This window comes from Musa acuminata, chromosome BXJ1-11, assembly GCF_036884655.1.
Source record: "Musa acuminata AAA Group cultivar baxijiao chromosome BXJ1-11, Cavendish_Baxijiao_AAA, whole genome shotgun sequence".
NCBI lineage: Eukaryota > Viridiplantae > Streptophyta > Magnoliopsida > Zingiberales > Musaceae > Musa > Musa acuminata.
In genome coordinates, this window is record NC_088337.1 from 28,976,810 (window position 1) to 28,997,593 (window position 20,784).

Sequence of the window (20,784 nt, forward strand, 5' to 3'; positions counted from 1 at the left end):
TCATTCTAATCATTTCTCCCAAAGATGGAGGTTTGGCTCAACAGATTCCAGGGCACTTCAATATCAAATGCTTTGATTTATAGTGCATCACAAAGTTCTAATCATACTAAATCAGACATTAGAAGTTCTAATCATACAAACAGTTTACATGGACAAAGTTTTCAGTGCTGAGAAGAGAGAGTGGGAAGGCAACCCATCCATACAGATGTTAACAGTGAGTCATATGCTGCTATAGAAACAGATTTTTTTTTTCTTAAAAAAAAAGTAAATATACTAACATTTTATTTTTTGTAACATTTTCTTATGGCTTGCTAATATGTTTATCATGTCAGAAACAAATGATACTTAACATCTAATTAGCTTCGGTAAATGCTTCAAACTTGAAGTTATGTTTGTTAAGTTTCAAACACAGATGTGTCCCAAACTCAAGACTATTTAGGTACTGCTATGATATTACCAACAAATACAAGTCTCCAGTGAAATGCTCAGAACTTATGATCCCCTGATTTCCGTAAGTTTTCTTGTAGGAAAAATACTACAAAATTCTGATACAGACAACTGTTATTGCCACTCAAGAGAGACACTCTTCCATGTGACAGATAATGGAGCAGATGAGATGGAATGCCATTATAGAGGAACAAATTTCACAAGAAAAGTAGACCTTGCAGTCAAAAATGGTTAAAATGCAGTTTGATTATATATATATAATATATATATATATATATAATATAATATAATATAATATAATATAATACAATATAATATAATATAATATAGTACATGTATCAGTGGCTGACTAGCTGTGTACATCATGAGAATCACATCTTGCAGTTTATAATATAACATAAGAGAGCTCTGTTTGAGTCGGCCTACTGGTTAGAAGTATTCTGATGGATGAAGAAAAGCTACTTTTGTTGCCTAGCAAAGCTAATTCCTCTGAGATCAAAGAGCACAGTCTGGTGGTAAAAGGCTGTATGGTTCACTCAAAGGGTAACAAAGGTTGCTTTTGTGTTGTGGAGGCCGGAAACCCAGGGGGGACTACTGAAAAGAAGAATTCTTAATCAATCAGTCTGTGTTTTGACGGGAGAATCACAAAAAAAGTGCAGCATCTCTTTTTCACGTGCAAGAACAACCGGAAGGATTAGGTGAACAAAAGACTAAATGGTTCATTGATAACTACAAGTGTAACAAATTTGATAGCAAACCTAAGAAAATGTTTAGTATTCAGACAGAATGTTAGATTTAAGGAGCTGATGCACTTCAGAAACTAAGAAGATTTCCTTGCAACCAAAACATTAGAGATTTTCTGCTACTTCTGTACATAAGAATCATTAGAGATGAGAGAATACTGCTTTCATGTAAAATGTGAGTATCACGAGTGATTCGTTCGTATCCTACAAGTTCCGAATGTTTGTTTGTAAAATTGACAGGATGGTGCTCTGATACAAGATGTTCGTTAAAGCTGATATGAAGTTACAGAAGAAGAACAGAATTCAATTAAACCTCCTTCATCAAAGAAATCTTTGAAAAAATCAACCAGTTTGTTAAAGCTAAATTAAAGTTATAACAATTGAAACAATGCCTCTTTGCTCTTAAAAGGAAAAAAAAGCTACAGGTTAACATTGCTTTAGTAAGAATAGACTTCAAAACTGGGAGTAATGCATATGTATTTAACAAATTTAATTGATAACAGTTAAATTTTTCAGGAACATGACAAATTTTACAGCAGAGAGAGAGAGATATCTATGTTACCCTTTGCATGACCTACAGAACAAACTTCAACAGTAAAGGAACAATAAGAACTGCCTTTTTAAAAGGAAAATATAGATAAAAGACAATTGTAGACTGAAAGCTCAGATTGATAAAACATACTGAAAAAAACTTTGAAATTTCCTTTTCAATTGAGAACAAGAATAAACAGTTATGAAAAGATCAGTACTGCAGATTAAAGTGTTTAACCAACGCAGGAATGACAGAAACATGATTTCATGCATTAGAAATATTCTGCACCATCATCAAATTTAAAGAAATAGGACCATTTCTATGACAAACGGGACCTATTGGCCTATTATTAAAACAAACAGAACAACACAAAATGCTTCATAAATTATCCATTCTATACTTACAAAAGCACATCAACCTATGAAAGCCAATATTTGTTTACTTATAATCAGAGGAACCTCACCACAACAATGAGCTGATAACCAGCAATTCATGATTTTAATTAGTGTGAAAGAAAATGCAGCTCATGTCAACCCATATATGGTATTGTCAAAATGCAATAAATCTTAAATTAAAAGAAAACATCAAGGTCCACAGTGCACCCAGAGTGCTCAGAATGCCAATTTGATTAATACTGAAGCATGTGTATCTCCCATGCAATCCCAGCTTCACAGTCAAAACAATGAGCACACAGGAAGCTTAACACTAGACACCAAGTCATGCAACATATCAAGCATACAAATCAAATCACGGAGGGGTATATTAACTGGTCCAGTAGATCAATGGAAATGACTGTGGTGGTGATGGTGGTGGCGATGACTGTACACATCTAAGCCAAGGCATTGGAAGATGGGGTAGCAGGCCATGAAGATGCAATTCCCAAACCCCCTCAAAATGGAGTTCACCAGAAAGCATGGGCAGCAACAGCAGACCAAGAAGGGATCATCATATGGACTAACACTTTCATGGTGATGGTGGTGGTGATGATGATTGCCCATTTCCCTGAACAAGTCAATCAAAATAGCTTCAGGCACAAACCTCCAACATAAAAAGTCTCCACAATTACAAAGAAAAGCAGGTAAAAGAAACAAATAATTCAAATCAATTTAGGGAAAAATTCTCTTTTTGAATTGAACCTCTGTGAAAAAAAACCCTAGCCTGATATACGCAGATACCATAAATTAGATAAAGAACCTACAGTATCAGTAAGGTCAATCCAATTCACTATCATCAACACAAAGAAAGGCCACGGGCAACGATTGTGTCGATCATCCATTAATATACGAAGCAGCAGATATAAATCGCTTAACAAGACCAATTAAAATCCAATTTTTAGTTGCAAAACAAAGCAGAGAAACGGTATCATGCATCAGAACCTAAGTCGAGATTTATGCCGATCGAAACAGATGCAGGGATCATGCGGAATGATCCTGTATACCTCTCAAAACCGCAGCTTTATACTCTGACCGGAAGAGACGCGGATCGGGGAAGGAAAGGAAGCAACCCTGGAGCTCCCCGAAGCCCCTCCGAAGCCTTCGATTGGAAGTCAAAGAGAAAAAGAACTATTAATGGCATATTTCGTGCCAGCGACGCTGTACGCTTCTTGGTTGGGCTCTTGGCCTTGTGATCCAACGCAGCTCTCAGCTCGCGAGGAGCCCAAACCGGGCCCGTTTCTATAGAGACATGCTTCCTCTTCCTTGATACCCCATGGTTAACTCTGTGCTGTCATATCCGTTTATGTCGTCAGGTTAATACAGCTGGTCACGAGCTAAAGAATCCCCCATGAGCCGATGAAGCCGTGGAACAGACTTGGCCTTCTCGTCTTTCGAGAAAGATGCTACAAGATCTGGCTCACAGTCGACAGGTTGAGCTCTGCTGGGAAACGAGAAATGGAGGACTGCAGCGATGAAGGATTTGTTCCTGCAGTATTACCAACAAAGAAGAAAGAAAAAGAGATGTAATTGGATCAACTAACACAATGAATTATTGTCTGCAGCTCATGGTTGATATGGCCACAGAAGAATTGTCTAAAGCAGGAGACATTGGGATGCAGAAGTTGCTCAGCATATTGTTGAAACTTCACTGACATTGGAGTTGCAGTTGAGCTCAATTATGAATGCACATCACCAGCTGCATTCCCAACTTAGCTATTCATCTCTAGATACTAATTTGAGCATCAGAAAACTCTTTTCAATATCAATCCTTATATATGAGATAAAATATTTAGATTCAAGACTATATCCAGAGTCCTCAAGAAGGAATTAAGATTATTTACTCGTTCTTGATTTAGGTAACTAAAGAAGGAATTAAGATTCATATGAATGCTCGGGTATGCCCTTCCATTAAAATCCTGCCGTCGATCTCAAAAGGGCCATGCACAAATCTAAAAGTAGGATGAAAAGAAATGCAGAGTCGGGCCCACTTCTTCGCGCGAGCACTCTGCTCAGTTGTCGACCGTCCACGTTTTAGATCCAATTCTCGCTATAAATCTCTCTTCCCCACCGCGACGGGTAACCGAACCCGTTCCTAATCCGAAGCAAATGGCGGCCCTGTGCCACTTCCCTTCCGCCCCTTCTTCCCCTCGGCTCTTCCCTCTCTCGAGATTACTTTCCCCCGTCTCCCGCGCCTCCAAACAACCCCAACACCTCCTCCTCGCGGCCTCCCCCATCGAGAATTCCATCCCCAACGCCTCTACCGCCGGCTCGCGTCTCCGGTGCTTTTCGTCTTCTCCCAACGCCGCCGCGTCCCCTGTCACCCTCCCGTCGGATGAGCGAGAGTCCCGCTCTCTTGGGGATATCACTCGCCCCGATTTCCCCATCCTCCGTCAGGTACATGCTTCCTTTCGCGTTGGATGCTTTCTTTTTGTTCTTGATTACTGTAGTTACTCTACTTGCTCAGAATTTGATCTGAAGTCTTGTGAAAGTAATACGGCTTTTCTGTTTTCTGGTCCCTTACTCTTGTAGGTGGTTAATGGATTCAACTTGGTTTACTTGGACAATGCGGCGACTTCTCAGAAGCCTTCTGCTGTTCTCGACGTCTTAAACGAATACTATGAAACATATAATTCAAATGTTCACCGAGGTGTCCACTATTTGAGGTACGGTAACCATCTCCATGACAAATTGAATCAGAGATTAATAAGCCGCCCTCATTTTTGTGATGTTGGGGGAGTTATCCTTACATCTGCTTGGTACAACTTACTTGTTTCGAATACTGAGTTGCTTTATCAAAGGGATACCCTTAGTTTTAGATAGGATGATTTTTAAATTCTCAGTAGCTTTATCAAAGGGATAGCCTTAGTTTTAGATACTTGTTCTGCTAGTGATTTGTAACTAACTATTTATTACAGAATTAAGATATTATCTGAGATATTTTAGTTTTGAACTTTAATGCAATTCTTGTCTTGATACATGTCAAAGATATGTAAAATGCTTGTTGAATGAAGACGACACTTACCTGTTACACTTAGTGTTTCCAAGGTTTTGAAGTTTATTTAAAATGTTTGCTTATTTCTTTGTTGTTGAAATCAGTGCAAAGGCCACAGATGCATATGAGGAAGCAAGAACAAAGGTTGCCACTTTTGTCAATGCAATGGATCGTAGAGAGATTGTATTTACCCGTAACGCTACAGAAGCTATCAATCTAGTAGCCTACTCATGGGGTTTATCAAACTTGAGGTCTGGGGATGAGGTGTGTTTTATATCACATTGCTTATAACTTTAATAAACATTTTTTAAAATCAATTGTTGGCTTTGACTGAACTACAATGTGGTGCAGTGCCTTTTTCTATAAAGATACTTCTAGTGAGTTTTATGTTCTAAATCTCTAGACATTCATTTGTACTTTTGTGCTGTTCGAATTAAAAATTCTTGCAAGTTCATACTTGTATATTGCAAGAACAGATTTAGTTTCTCTGCTCTTCTCTCAGTCTTAGTTGAATAGTTTTCTGCCTTTTTTGTCGTTATTTGTGGTCATCTTTTGTACATTTCTTGTCCTATTAAACTTGATCATCCTCTCTTTTATTGCAGTTTACATTCTTTCTTGTTCTTCTTCATTTTGCTGTAGATATTACTTACAGTTGCTGAACATCATAGTGCAATTGTACCCTGGCAAATTGTTGCAAAAAAGACTGGTGCAATTCTGAAGTATGTTGGGTTGACAAAAGAAGAGGTTCCCGATCTTGACCTTTTGAAAGGACTCCTTTCAAAGAACACCAAGCTTGTAGTTACTCATCATGTCTCTAATGTACTTGGTATGTGCTACTCAGATCAGATCTTTGCTCTTTTTTAGCCATCCTTTCTCAGTTTTTTCGACTTGTGAGGTTGGGATAAATCACTTTGCTTGGTGGACGAATAAATTTTAGTAATAGGATGCAACTAGTAAATTCTGAAAATAATTTATGAATTTCCTTTCTGCTGTACCCAGTTGAAGAAAGCAGAAAATATCTTCAACTTGAGTTTTAAAGATTTTTTGGCATTAAATATTGGCTAGAGCATTAACATTATTTAGTCATTTTTTATGTTAACTTCTAATCTGAAGCTTCTAAAGACAATAAATAAATATTTTTATTTATGAAAAATAGGTATAATACCAATAAATAATAAAATGAGCAAATATATTAAAAATGATTTGGATCTGTACAGAAAAAGATGGCACCTGTGAGCTTTGTTGGTGCTCCTGAATTCATGGCATATAGTTTTACATGATAGCCCGGTTGAATAAAAAATGATATTTTAGTTTGTTTTTTGTGGTTGTGCCATTGTAAGCTATTATTGTGTTGTTCTTGTCGTGCACAGATACTGCTATTCACTTATGTTTGTCTGTACAGATTCTTCTGTTGATGCAAAATTTTCTTTTAAAGGGCAACAAAATTGAAAATGTGATATGAGAGAACAGTCAATTTCAGTGTTGAGTATTCTATTTGTTTCCAGGTTCTGTTCTGCCTATAGATGACATTGTGGTCTGGTCACATAATGTTGGGGCAAAGGTTCTTGTGGATGCTTGTCAAAGTGTTCCTCACATGATAGTGGATGTGCAGAAACTTGGTGTTGATTTCCTGGTTGCCTCATCACACAAGGTGTGTTTCTGTAATTTTCTGTTGTTTTATATATGTATATGTTGTCACCAATTCTAAAAGGACTTATTAGGAATTTAAGGATTAATCATCTCTCAGATGTGTGGGCCTACAGGCGTTGGTTTCTTATATGGAAAAATTGAGCTCTTATCCTCAATGCCTCCATTTTTAGGTAAATTTGCATAATTTATTAACAACAGTTTATAGTAATAGATCCAATTTTGTTCAACAGTTTATAGTAATAGATCCAATCTTGTTGTTTGGACTTATTTGGTTAACATTTATAATTCATGACAGGTGGTGGTGAAATGATATCTGATGTGTTTCAAGATTATTCAACCTATGCTGAGCCGCCTTCCAGGTCAGGATGATTTCCACCCTTTTTTGAGGACTAATAGTGATGAGTTTGCTGATTTGACATTTTGATTTTTTATAACTTCTATCAAAAGATTGTAAAGGAGAAATATGCCAAAAATTCTGCAGAACTTAAAATACTTTTTCATTTTACTCTAGTCAGCATAACATTTTTGTCATGCAAAGGTGGCCTTGTAGCACAGTTCTATATATTCTTGTTTCTGGTGTGTTAACCTCATCAAGTTCTTGGACTAAAATTTGGTTTCACACTTTCATTAACATTGCTGCTTGAAACAAGAATGTGATGGTGCTATTGGTTGACAAGTTGACAAATCATGTTCTCATATCAACCAACACATACTATGACAAAGTAACATATCAAATGAAGATTCCATAATCATAGTCAAAATCGGGGTTAAGTACTTCAAGAGCAAAACTTCACATTTTTGGATTGTTTATATCATTCAGCTATGAGTATAGTGGAGCTGCTTTTAGTTGTTTCCATAAAACATTGTGTGATATATTTCACTTGATCTTCATATGTCTTTTCATAATGGATAATCTAATTGATGTTTGCTTAGACAGATTTGAGGCTGGAACTCCTGCTATTGGAGAAGCCATTGGTTTGGGTGCTGCAATTGATTATTTGTCAAGCATTAGCATGCAAACAATCCATAATTATGAGGTGAGTAGTACTTTGATTTTTTGTGTTTTTCTTGTCGTAAAGAGATTATCATGTCGGTGTTCTATAGAAAAATTGCAGAGACCTTCCTTTTAGTTTGCTAATGCAACTGATTGGAAATTATTTATTCTCTCTTGTAGAAATTGAGGTATGGGAAAAGAATGTTGTTCATTTCAACTACTTTTTTTTTTTCAAAAAACCTGATTGTTTATGGTTTTTCTCTCAGCTGCAATTTGTATCAAGTCCTACATGTTTATTGGATTGTTATTGTTATTTCTAAAAAGATATTTATTAACATAGTGATTAGTGTGTTGGTCAGTGCAGCAATAATGCATTATTAGGTCTTTAATTCCTTATCATCAGAGCTTGTTTGAATGTATGAAACCCCAATTTGAGATGTTGTAAATGAATGTTTTAATAAGGAGATTAACAGATGATCAAATGGAAGGTTTGGTGTTTTTGACAATGTTCTTTTTAATATCTTGACCAGAGTTTTCTTATTGTATTATCAAAATTGTATGATTGGGGCTCACTTTAGTGCAAACAGAGACCAGGTTGGTGTAACTTAATTATGCTGTTCACTCATTAATATCTGTTCTGTGGAAGGAAAGTTTGCCGATATTGTATAAGTAACCCATTTTGGGAATAATGATCACTTTAACTAAGAGACTTCTGTTTTGTTGAGAGTATTCCATTCTGGTTGCAGTGTTTGTTATAAGTTGCTTCAATGTATACAATAAGATGAAGTTCTGGGGGTATCTGTTTTCCGTTAAACATAGATCTGGAGAAACTATAACCAGATTGTGAAAAGATTCCTTGAAAATAAAACTGTTTTGGAACTTCTAATCAGAAACAGCACTTAGAGCGTAATCAATAATTCCAGAGATTTCAGGTAGAGGATTGAAAAGCTTCATAAACTTGGAATGACGGTGCTGTGTAAAAAAATAAATTTTATTCTTAAACAGTTAAATAAGATTCCCTGGGTGCGTGGTTGCATGATTGAGACAGTCAATGATTATGTAAGCTAGGATTCAAAGATTTCTAGAGCCTTTCTTGAAGGAAGCTAGTCTTTCTATTGTTGGACTACCATCTTGATAATCTGATTCCACTCTAAGACATTTATGTTAGTTCTTTTAGACTTTTACATCCTGGAGCTCTATCTTTCACATGTCACTATAATAATTTTTAAACTGGAATTCAATGGTTATCATGTTCTAGCACTTAGTTCAGAAATGATGTCAGTGAATCTTCAATCCATTTTCTTTTGCTAATTACTTGTACTTAAATTGGTGTCACATTGACACATGCTTATCTTCTATATTTTTTAGGTGGAGCTTTCAAATTATTTGTACCATAGCCTTTGCAGTGTTCCTAACTTGCACATTTATGGGCCTGCTCCTTCAGAAACAGTTCATCGTGCTGCACTTTGTTCATTTAATGTTGAGAAAATTCATCCAACAGATATTGCAACATTTCTTGATGAACAAGTAAGTAAATTCTGTAAACATAATCAGTGTGTCCCTTTTTATCTTTTTCCCTTACAGTTGGATGTAGTCTTATGGAACAATGTGTTCATGTTCCTAACATATATGATATGGTTTTCCTATTGTTTTTTCTTTTTTGACTAATCTAAGCTATATTTGTGGCCGATTAAGCTGAAAAATATATGACTATTTCCTTGTGGGCCAGTTACAATCGCTAATCTTAATTTGTAGTTGATTTTGAAATCGGTTTTTGACTTCATATAGTGAATTTTATTAATTTTGGTTTAGGGGTTATCCACACTTATTAACATTGTTTCGGGGTATGCCTGGTATGGATATTTATAGCTCTGTTGATGCCTTTTCATTTGCATCTAGTGATTGTCAATTATGCTTTAGTGTGCTTGTATAGATACAATGTTAATGTCTCCTATTGTTTTGCTAATGAGTCTGTAGAATTTTCGGAGTAAAAAATTTGACTTTGTTTGTGATGTGGGAAGATTAAGCAATGGTGTAAAGAATGTCCAAATAGTTGTATCTAATATATGCAACTAAAAGAATGCAATGGAGTTAAGGGATCCATGTTGGCAACCCTAATGTGTTGGGGAAGTACATTATTTTCATCATTGTATCATTACTAACTCATTGGTCTGATCTCAAAATTGGCTTTGTACTGAGCCCTGAGAATAGCTTATGGACTTCACCAAAGTTATTGCAAACTTGAACACAGAATATATTAACAGATCTTAATGATATGCTTGACTCTTCATGAAGCACTGTGTTTATGCTGTAAAATGAGAACAAAGGTACAAGAACCAGACTAAAATTCAAATTTATACTGTGCCATGCTTATAGTCCCATTCAAGTCTCTCTCTCAAAGCTGAGGGTTTGGCTGTGAGGATTTACTCACATTTTATGCTAGAATCCACCAATGGATTCTTGAAGAAAGATTTATTATCTTTTTCTCTGTACAGTAAACTTATTGTTGAAGATGTAAGTAATATATTAAATTATTTTCAATATCAATTTGATTATATTTAGTTGCTTACTGAGCCTCGTATTGTCAACACAAACAAAGTGGAATAGTTTTAGACTACTCATTGCCAGCAAGTTTACAAAACATTATTTCCTTATATATCCATGTCCTCTCATAGGCCTGTTTTTTTTCTTTTAGCATGGGGTGGCTATTCGATCTGGACATCATTGTGCTCAACCTCTGCACCGTGCCTTAGGTGTCACTTCAAGTGCTCGCGCTAGTCTTTACTTCTATAACACTAAAGAAGAAGTGGATGCCTTCACTCAAGCACTTAAAGATACTATCGATTTCTTTACCTCCGCCCTGTAAGTCAGCAGCATTTTGTTATGGTGTACCTTTGGGACGCATGAGTTACTATTTACTTGTAAATGCTAGTTGTAGCTGAATGTATACTGAGTCTTTGTAGAAAGGGGACATATAACTATTTTGTTGCACATTTATGTCGATGTTGTCTACCCAAAATCATAATCCCTTTTTATTAATTCCCATTGCCTTAGAAAATTGTGGCCCAATTATTTCTCAAGTGTTTGTTTTCTTATATTTTATTGGTTGTAAGGGTGTTTATCAGAATACATAATCATGGATAAGAGAGCAAAATGTCTTTGTAGCTGCAGATAAGGAATTTTTTCTTGTCTTGGTACTATATTAGACCTTGGACAGACTTGCACATACCATGTACCAAGGATTAAAATCTTGGCCCAGTACCAATATTTATCTATGGTTGGACCATCACTGTACTGGTATAAAACCATACTATGTCTTGATACAATTTGGTACCAATTTGTATTGGCTGGATTCACAATCATCGCTTCAAGGCCTATTAATATTAATCAAATCTAGCTTTTTGTTCAATAATTAATCAAAATATGTTTTCAAGAACTATTGTCAGTCATAGGTTAAGGAAACATACATAAATAACTTCTAAAGTCTTGAAGGCCTAATAAAAAGAATGTATCACAAAATTACAAATGTATAATTGAAAAACTAGTAGATAAATAGACAATGTCAGTTGACCCACGAGATGTCATTGAGGAAGCAATAATTTGAGGACAGTGAGTTTTCTCTATTTGATTCCATTCTCCATGAGGTTTGCAATGACAATAATGAGGTGGATAGTATATCTACCAATTATGGTGGCCATGTACAGGAGTCTTTCATTTGCAATACATAGAGATGTAGGATATAAAGAGCAATACTTAGCTCATATTATTTTGATTCATTGCTGAATAATTTACCATATTAGTTTACAGCTAAGAAGACAAAAGAAAAATAAAGAAAGTTGATGACTTCAAGGATATGAAAGTTTCAAATGGTTAAAACCTCCCTACCAGCACAAAAATTCATTAGCCACCAGCTTTATATGGCTTACAGCAACTAGATATTGATGGCAGATCTATTGCTTAAGAGCCATTATAGATGCTAGACTCTACATTAATTCCGTATCATCAGTTGCAGCAGCCATACTTGCCACTATTGCCAATATAGTGGTTACTACTACAATTACACTTAGTGATTGTGATGCCATGACTAATGCTAATATGATCCAACAATATCACACAGTACATCAATATGAAATTTTATATGATTGGTACCACCATGTGTAGGTTATTTAGAATTACAATATTAATCTCTAGCAGACTTATTCTAGGCCTTCACTCATTTCCCTCTCTGGCACAGCGATCCTTTTGATGGTAGTAGCCACTAGTAAGGTATGACTTGCATATTTTGAAGTCCATGTATTTATAAGTTCTCGGTTACATATTTATAACACCTATCATGTACCATCAATTATTCTAGAAACTGTTAACTCGTGTTCTTGACGTTTTTTACAATAGATCGTAAAGACTTCATTCAAGGAAAAAAATCTACAAAACTGGGTTAGTAGGTGTAGGGGCCTATCGTGCCTGTAATTTGTAGGCTGGTATCCTGTATCGAAACATGACATAGTACTAATGTCATATTGGTCTGATTGATGATCATATTGGTACTAGATCGAGGTATTAATGTTTAGTCTAAATGATAGAGTACTGGTTTAGTTAGCCAGAGCCCTAGTACATGCAGTAATTAGATCCCGGGCACTGAGAGAAATTTTGTTGTATCTTTTTTAAGAGTCCATACTTGAGATGTAACCATTTGTTGATGATTGTTTCCTATAAAATAAGGGTGGAGGATCGCCATAGTGAAGGAAATCTGACCAAAGGAAGGGGTCAGTCAGTTTTGGTTTAGGATCAACCTAGTGCATAAGCTCTTAGGACCACTGTATGATAATTTTGAGACAACAGGCTTTATTAACATGCGTTTGCATCTGAAAAATGATTATGCTTGTCATAAAGTTTTCCCTTCATTAAAATGTTTCTCCGTTTGTTTGTGCTCTTTTCTTCCAAGTTTATTTCTGCTGTTCTAAGACTACAGCCTTTTACAGATAACAGCAAGCATCATCTCCTAATTCACCAAATATGGAAAATCCTCATATGGAGATGTTTTTCTTCGTAAGCCAAGAAACAGGGGACACGACGAGAAGCACCTGCTCCTTCCAAGGTATTATCGTGTCAAAATGCATGTGTATCATCAGTATATTATTATTGGACTTGGTATTATCGGTCATCACCATCTAGTTTCAAAAGATAAAATTTTTTATCACTGGCAATAATGCATCCCATTCCATATTGTTTCATGGTTCTAGTTCATTATTAGTGTTATCTGGGATGTGCGCCTTTTATGTATGGCCATCTCAAATGGGACACTCTTTGTCTAAAAGAGAGTACCATGACTCTTTAGGGGGGATTTGTAGGGACAGTCGTTTATAAGCTTGGGCATTCTGATCCTTGGAATTAGACAGGTCATGTGCTTGCATAAGTTTAAGCTCTTTTGGATTTAAGATTAACCAGATAAAGTCATGAGCTGACCTACATCATATGTTTTGCTCGATCTTCTCTCTAGCTTTCACATCATGGAGGAAAAGTAGGCTTTGAAATTTCCTACCTCGGAAGTTGATGTTTAAAGGTCATACTTTTGCCTTGGAAACAATTAGCAGTTGTGGGAGAAATTTTTGAAAGAGATAAGGCCCAATGTGTCACATCTTAATATTTATGTCCTTAGACAGACACATTGGAATTTTAACCTAGAAGAAAATGCACATGGTGGGCTATTCTCGAATACTTAGATTGAGAAAGATAAGAATCTTCCGAGTGTAGAAAGATGGATGGATTCTAATAAGCTTATTGTTATTTAGATTAAATTGTTATCAATGGTCGACAAACACAGAATGAAAATTCCCTTTGTGATGTCAGAAGAGCTGACACTAAATTCTTGTCATGTATTGTATATCCGGCACGGAAAGACTGGCCTTCCGAGGGATTCCATCGGTGCTTTTTTTTTTTTTGGGATATGGAACTACGAAAACAGGAGGTCCGTACTCGGCCGTTCTCTTTTGCGATTTCACAAGGAATATACATTTTGATTTGATGTAGGAGGTCCTCTTTAACTTTCTTTATCATTGGTACCTTTGTGTGGTGGTTGCTGCTGCTGCTGCTGCTCCTGCTACTGCAAGGTCCCTATCCTCTCACAAAAGGGCGATGATGCGTGTTTGGACCTACCCACATGTTGCCGTGAGGAACACTGGCCCTTCTCCAGCAGAGAGTGCCTGTTGTTGAGTTTTGTCTACGTCTTTTAACCCTTAGCGGTGCTCAACTTCTCATTCGTTGTAAAAGATGATCTGCTTCGGTTCTTCGTGTGCTACCATTCTAGCGTACAAAGAACGGGCCTGTTGCGAGCTGGTGTGTAGTGCGGCCATTGGCTTAGGAATCGTCATATGTTGTGACATTTTGAGAGTCACTGTCCATATGCTTTGCAGAAGACATCGTTAGAAACGTGGTTGAACGGAATTCTCTTCCCTCCCACAACCAAGTCATGATTGCCTCCTCTTTTTCAGGGACACATCGTCTTCCATTTACTAAAGAGAAAGGATGTCGTCTTCTTCCCCCTTTGGACTCGCACAAGATCAACGAAGTCTGTTCAAACCTGCTGGTATTAGTACAGTATGATCAGAAGGGCTGTGTCAGCCCTTGAACATAGAGTAAATGAAAAGGGGTGGAATTTGGTAGGCAGGGGAGGCGGTCTGGAGATCAAACTATGTTGATCGATTGGCATCAGCCGCAACGGATTAATAGCTGGAAAAAGGACAGCATTGTTGTTGTTGTTGTTTTGGAAGTTACATAGGATAGGCGTTACCCACTGCTAGAATAGCGGAGGAATGTTTAGGCAGTGGTCTTGCTATTACTGGCTGTAGCTTGTCTACTGCAAAAAGTACAGGACGTATAGTTTACTGCGGATACGAGGACGCTCGGACATGAGCCAAGAACAAATCCGTACTTAACAAAGGTAATGCTCCAGACTATTCAACCCGTTTAATGTTCATCGATCAATGTAGTATAAATAGTAACTGAAAAAGTCAATTTAAGACAACTAAAACAATATATTCACGGGTGTCCCCATCCCCGTGTGGTCCGCCTACCGACCTTCGAAAAGAGCACAATATTTAGTCGAAGCCGGCCCCACGTGGATCGAACTCATATCAACTGTTTCAACACAAAAGGTAGCCATCGACAATTGTTTATAATATCTCACGGATGATCCATTCATTATTGCCTGACACGACATCTTCATTGGCTCACAGAAAGAAGGAAAAAGAAAAAGGCTGCACGTCAAAGCGTGAACGCCAAGAAAAGGCGTCCGCCGCCGTCTCACGCTCTCCTCCACACGACCTCACTCACTGTTGTTGTTGTTGTCGTTGGCAAATATGCCAAAACCAAAACTACCTCCATATTAATTAGCAAGAGCGATAAATACTAATAATTTTAGAATAATTCCTAACCCACTCAGTAAAATAAAACTGGCCGCCACGCTCCTCGCCACCGCAAGCGCAGTTAGTTTTCCGCTACTGGAAGTCGTCGATGTCCAAATCGCCGAACTCCATCTCCAACAACCGCTGCCTCGGCCAGTAGAACTCCGCCAGAGGTAGCGGCGACGCTTCCACACCGAGCCCGAAGGCGTCGACGCCGAACGGCACCGGGTCGTCGCAGTAGCCCAGCACCGACGTCGGAGAAGAGCGTGACCCGGCGATTCCTCCCGCCTCGATCGGCGCCCCGTCGTCGTCCTCCTTCCCCACCGCGAAAACGTCGTCGCAGCAGAGCACCGACGTCGGAGAGGAGCGCGACCCATCGGCGCCGCCCGCCTCGACCGGCGCGATGTCGCCGTCTTTTGCCGGGGTCGGAAAGTTGGTCACCGCCTTCGGCCCCCTCAGCCGCAAGGCCGCCATGTCGTACACCGTCGCCGCCTCCTCGGCGGTGTCGAAGGTTCCCAGCCAAACCCGCTTCCGCTGATGCGGGTCGCGGATCTCCGCCGCCCATCGACCCCACGGCCGCCGCCTCACCCCCCGGAACCTCCGCTTCCCGCGTTCGCCTCCCCCCACAACCGCCTCCTCCTTCTTAGGCGCCGCCAACGCCATCCGCCGCGGAGCCGCGGCCACCTCAATCCCGATCTCGTGCACGTGCCGCTTCACCCGCCTCCGGACGCCGCGGCCCTCCTCGTTGGACGACGAATCAGTGGCATCGACATCGTCAAAATAAACCCGGACGACCCTCTTCCGCCAACCCGATCCCCCGGCGACGGCTCTCCTCGCCGGGACCATCTTCCTAATCGCCACTACGTGCTCGGAAAACTTCACCTGGATCCCGCGAGCGACGTCCGCCGGATCCATCTTCGCTCAAGCCGCGCTCTCTACCAGCCGCGAACCATTCGAAGAAGACAAGAATAAAGCCACAGATTCCAGGGTCCGGATTCCACCAAAAAGAGGTACTCTGTTCCCTGCACTCTGCTCCTCTCGCCACCTCTCCAAACCAGAAACCTCTAAACCATGAATAGATAGAGGCAAATCGGATCAAAGTGGCAGGGTTTTGGCGAGGATTTGGCTCGGTCCATAGACGAGGATGAGGGCGAGCAGACGAAGGGTTAAGGGAAGGGGCTTAAAATAAGTCTGAACCACAGCTTTCACAGCACCATCTCCCGTCACTACCATTACGAAATTACTTTACTACCCTTATCCGACCACAGCTGGCTCCCGATTGGGCCTGTTTCGGGACATCAGCGCGCCACACTTCAGATCTCGAGATTGCCACGGCCACCGCATTCACGACACGTGCCATTTGCCCAAAAGACGCGTGCCCAGAGCTCGGGCCCACCGGAGGGGGACGAGTCAAAATTGATCTGGGCGGCGGAACCCCGGAAACCAAATGGGAACACGTCAGCGCTGCCACCGCCTTCTGTGGGTCCACTTCATCCGACGGCGAGCTGCCCGTCGTGCGAAAACCATAGCACCCGAGCCGTGATCACCGGCGAAGGAGAAGACGACGAAGGATTACGATCGCACGGAGACGTCGCATTGGACTGCTAAATCCGACCCATACGTCTGCAAAGTCCGCACAAACACCGGTACGCTATGAGACTTCCCCTTTCAGACTGTGTTTGTGAACGGGATCGATGATTCTGGGAGTTGACACATAATGGGGCAAGCTATAATAAAAATGCCTTGGCATTTAATCTGATTTATGAGTCACGCGGGGCTTAGGGCACTATGAGCAGTATGAAATAATTAGGTTCATCTTTGGCAGGCAAGAGCAAGTTGGTTTGAAGTATGGAGACCTGTTTGACACTGATAGGGACGGCCGATACTATGATATGATCTTACGAATCGGCATCTTGACATTATATGTTTGATATCTTGAAGCTATGTATTCCACGCCATCAACATCCTAAAGATTTTAATATCATGAGATTGACAAGGTATTGTCCCCGAAATTTATTAATCACGTCACAGTTATAGTTATAGTACATTCTTCAGGTTCGTAATTGTCACCTACATCATCGAGTTCATCTAAAAGAATTTACACGTTCTTTGTGCATTCGGGTATAGAAATATGAGCATACAATCAATATCTACCTCCCTTAACTAACTTGAGTAAAGGAGGAACTTTGACGAGCATACTCCCGTTGAACTTTACGGGGTTCAACACCTCAAGAGATTTAATATTTTTCTATACTAATTAGGGATAGACATAGAATAGGATTACAGTTGATTTCAAATTAGCATCCCAATCGGACAATCAGATTTTGTCCTAATAGAAACATATATATGTATGTCAAAGTCCTGAAAAACATATAGGGAGGGAGGGAAAACACCCAAATTCTTGAAAAAAACATAATATTTTTTGAAAATTTTCACAAGCACTTGTACTGTAAAATTTTTTGAAATGACGTCCTTAGTCATATAAAAAGATCATTTTACCCCTTCTTTTGTCATACCCATCATCACCCCTAGCTCTTGTGCGAGGGTTGGTCACCCCCCTCCACCAGGGGCAAAGTTGCCCCCCTTCACTTGTAGCTCTCGTAGAAGGGTTAACGGCTTTCCTCTATCATGCACGAGGTCATTTCCTTTCGTATATAGTCTTGCTCGAGGGCTAGTCGCCCTCCCTCCGCCTATAGCCTTACATGAGGACTAATCGCCCTCCTCCGCCTACAGCCCTGGCATGAGAGTTAGCCACCTCCTTCTATCGCACATGGGGTCACCCCCAGGGTTGCCCCCTATCGGCTCTAAGCAAGCACCATCGTTACAGACTATTGGGTTTTGGTGAGGGTGACGATAGAGGCTATAACTATTATTTAGAAGAAAAAAAATTAATAAAGATGTTTTACAAAAAAATTGAAAAGTAAGAGTTTTTTTTTTTTTTTTTTTTTTTTTCTGGTTAGCTTTCTACATAACTTCAAGGAGAAGAGGAAGATGATACTAGATAAAACGATGAGTACTTTAAATCTGTAGTGCTTTGGATTATCTAAAAGCACATATTTATATTAGCTAATGGATAAGATACAAGCTTTTTTAAACAATAAAAAAATCCACCATATCCCAATAAATCTTCTCACTCTCATCTATTTATCTTAATTTAAATTCTTATTTCTGTATTTCATCTAATCTTAACTATTTGAATTAATCTTATCACACACTCTTAATTTAAAATAATTATAACTTGAAGTTATTCTTGGAAAAAATAACAAATTTCTTTCGTTAAAGCTTTTATAAAGATATCGGCAAGGCTATAGTAGTTTATTTGAATTTCTCCTTTATTAGCCAATTCATAAATATAATGATGTCAAACTTGATGTATTTGATGTGCCTGTAAAAGATAGGATTCTTTGTCATTGTAATAGTAGACTTGTCATCATAGTAGATTTTAGTTAGTCCATCTTATTTTTCTTGGAGATTTGTTTAAATTCTTCGAAGCCAAATTACTTGATATGCTATACTTATAGCCACAACATACTCTGCCTCATAGTTTGAAAGAGTAACACATAGTGACTTTTTTGTTATTCTTAAAATCACACCTGAGCAAAGGTTGAGCACAAATCCTAATGTTCTTTTTTAATCATATGCACAACAAGCCCAATCACTATAAGTATAAGAATATAACTTAAAATTTTATACTTATACTTAGGCAACCAAACTAGTTTTATGTTTTTATAGTGAACTATTAGCATTAAATTTTGACTTATACACCCATTTGAGTCCAACTGTTTCTTTTATTGAGGGCAAATATACTAACTTTCAAGTCTTTTTATTTTTAATAGCTTACAGTTAATTCATTACTTGCACACATTCTTCCTTTTGAACTGTAACTTCAAACTAAGTAGGTTCCAAAATAAAATATGTAAAATCACCTGACTAATATATCTATGAAAGAGTATGAAATTTCCTTAGATGTATTTCGGTATCACAAAAATCAATTGAATTAGAATAATCCAAAATATAGGAAGATTCAGGTATTACGTGAGATTCAACTAGTTTAGAGTTTTAAGCTTCTTCTTCATTAAAAATAGTATCATGACTTATGACTAATTCCTTAGTTATACGATTATAAAGTTTATAACCTTTTGTCTCATTACTATATCCATAAATATATATTTAATAATTATATTATCTAGTTAATAATTACATTATCTAGTTAAAAAATATAATTATATAATTATATTTAATAATTACTATAGGAACATAAAAGTAAACAACATAACCAAATATCTTTAAATGACTTACATTTGACTTTCTATTTAATCATGCTTCATAGGGTGTTTTTCTTGTATACTATTTTAGTACTATTTTTACTAATTTTACTATTTAATCACGCTTCATAGGGTGTTAAAAAAGTGATTTAACAAATATACTATTTTTACTCATAAATTATATCCAAACCCCTTTTGGTACTATTTTTTCTTTAAGCATATATCTAGTATTCTCAACCACTACTCGGTTCTTGTACTCTGCTACTCTAGTTTGTTGGGAGGTATAGCTTGCAATCAATTTCTTATGAATGCTTGTATTTTTATAAAAAAAATAAAAAAATCTTTTAAAGTGAGCTCACCTCCTCTATTAGTACATATAGTCTTAATAAAATAATAATTTTATTTTTTTACATATGCTTTAAAAATTTTAAAGAAAGAGAAGGCTTTAGCTTTTTCTTTCAAAAAATATACCCATAACAACCTTGTGCAATTATTTATAAATAATGAAAAATATTTATTTTTAACATATGAGACAACCTACATAGGCCCACAAATATTTGCATACACAAGTTCTAAGCTTTTTTTTTTTTAGCTCTCTGACTTGTCTGAAAAGAATTTCTGTGTTGTTTTTCAAAAATACAATATTTACAAATAATATATTTATTTTTAATCTTAAGCAAACCAACTATCATATTTTTTTGGTTTAATAATTTTAATTTATCATAATTCAGTTGGCCATATCTTTTATATCATAATGCCGATTCATTAATAATATTAACAATTAATACATATAAGAAAATTTTAAAAATAATAAAAAAATATTTTATTTTTTTGCCATACTTACCATTGCTATCAATTTTTTAAATTTATTATCATAAAATAAATATTTTTCATCATTAAAAATCACATAATATCATTTTTTGATCAATTATCCTATACTAATGAGATTTTATTTTAAATAAAAAATAAATATCATATCATCAATAATTTTTTTACCAGATTTGGTGCTCACTGTAATTATTCCTTTTCCTTCTACATGAACTTTACTGTCATTTTCCATCGGTAGTTCTGATTGAATCATCAAGTATTTAAGTAAACTTTTATCTCTTGTCATATGGTTATTACATCCTATATCCAAAAATCAAACATATCTAAAATATTATTCATCATATGCTAAAAGAAAAATATTTTCTTCATTCTTTTTTTACTATTATTTTTTCATGATAATTTGCTTGATTTTTGTTTTAATAATCTTTTTCAAGATGGTACTATTTTTTACGATGAGAGTAGAGAGGAATATTTGGATTTTATTTTTATACTAATATTT

At 37.3% G+C, this 20,784-nt stretch overlaps 2 protein-coding genes and 1 long non-coding RNA gene across 3 annotated transcripts; 1 reads left to right on the forward strand and 2 right to left on the reverse strand.

Moving 5' to 3' along the window:
• Positions 1 to 2,268: 2,268 nt before the first annotated feature.
• Positions 2,269 to 3,292, reverse strand: LOC103971901 (uncharacterized). Its single transcript, XR_670740.3, has 2 exons — positions 3,161 to 3,292; positions 2,269 to 2,724 (listed from the first exon to the last, which is right to left on the reverse strand). It is a non-coding gene; the product is annotated as an uncharacterized LOC103971901 (long non-coding RNA).
• A 929-nt stretch (positions 3,293 to 4,221) lies between these two features.
• Positions 4,222 to 13,023, forward strand: LOC103971902 (cysteine desulfurase 1, chloroplastic). Its single transcript, XM_009386054.3, has 11 exons — positions 4,222 to 4,550; positions 4,686 to 4,819; positions 5,253 to 5,412; positions 5,788 to 5,974; positions 6,654 to 6,799; positions 6,896 to 6,968; positions 7,094 to 7,157; positions 7,736 to 7,835; positions 9,161 to 9,319; positions 10,488 to 10,654; positions 12,772 to 13,023. The coding sequence occupies exons 1-11, from the start codon at positions 4,263 to 4,265 to the stop codon at positions 12,773 to 12,775; spliced, it is 1,482 nt and encodes a 493-aa protein (XP_009384329.2). The 5' UTR covers positions 4,222 to 4,262; the 3' UTR covers positions 12,776 to 13,023.
• Positions 13,024 to 14,957: 1,934 nt separating this feature from the next.
• On the reverse strand, positions 14,958 to 16,252 carry LOC103971903 (ethylene-responsive transcription factor ERF069). The gene has a single exon (XM_009386055.3). It carries the CDS (start codon positions 16,105 to 16,107, stop codon positions 15,286 to 15,288), a length of 822 nt encoding a protein of 273 aa, XP_009384330.2. The 5' UTR covers positions 16,108 to 16,252; the 3' UTR covers positions 14,958 to 15,285.
• Between the last annotated feature and the right edge of the window lie 4,532 nt (positions 16,253 to 20,784).

Excerpts from the sequence above, each read along its gene's own strand:
- LOC103971902 (XM_009386054.3), top strand. The coding sequence starts at position 4,263 with ATGGCGGCCCTGTGCCACTTCCCTTCCGCCCCTTCTTCCCCTCGGCTC. Across the intron at positions 6,800-6,895 it reads TGGTTGCCTCATCACACAAG|ATGTGTGGGCCTACAGGCGT; the intron begins GTGTGTTTCTGT and ends ATCATCTCTCAG. Across the intron at positions 6,969-7,093 it reads CTCAATGCCTCCATTTTTAG|GTGGTGGTGAAATGATATCT; the intron begins GTAAATTTGCAT and ends AATTCATGACAG.
- LOC103971903 (XM_009386055.3), bottom strand. The coding sequence starts at position 16,107 with ATGGATCCGGCGGACGTCGCTCGCGGGATCCAGGTGAAGTTTTCCGAG.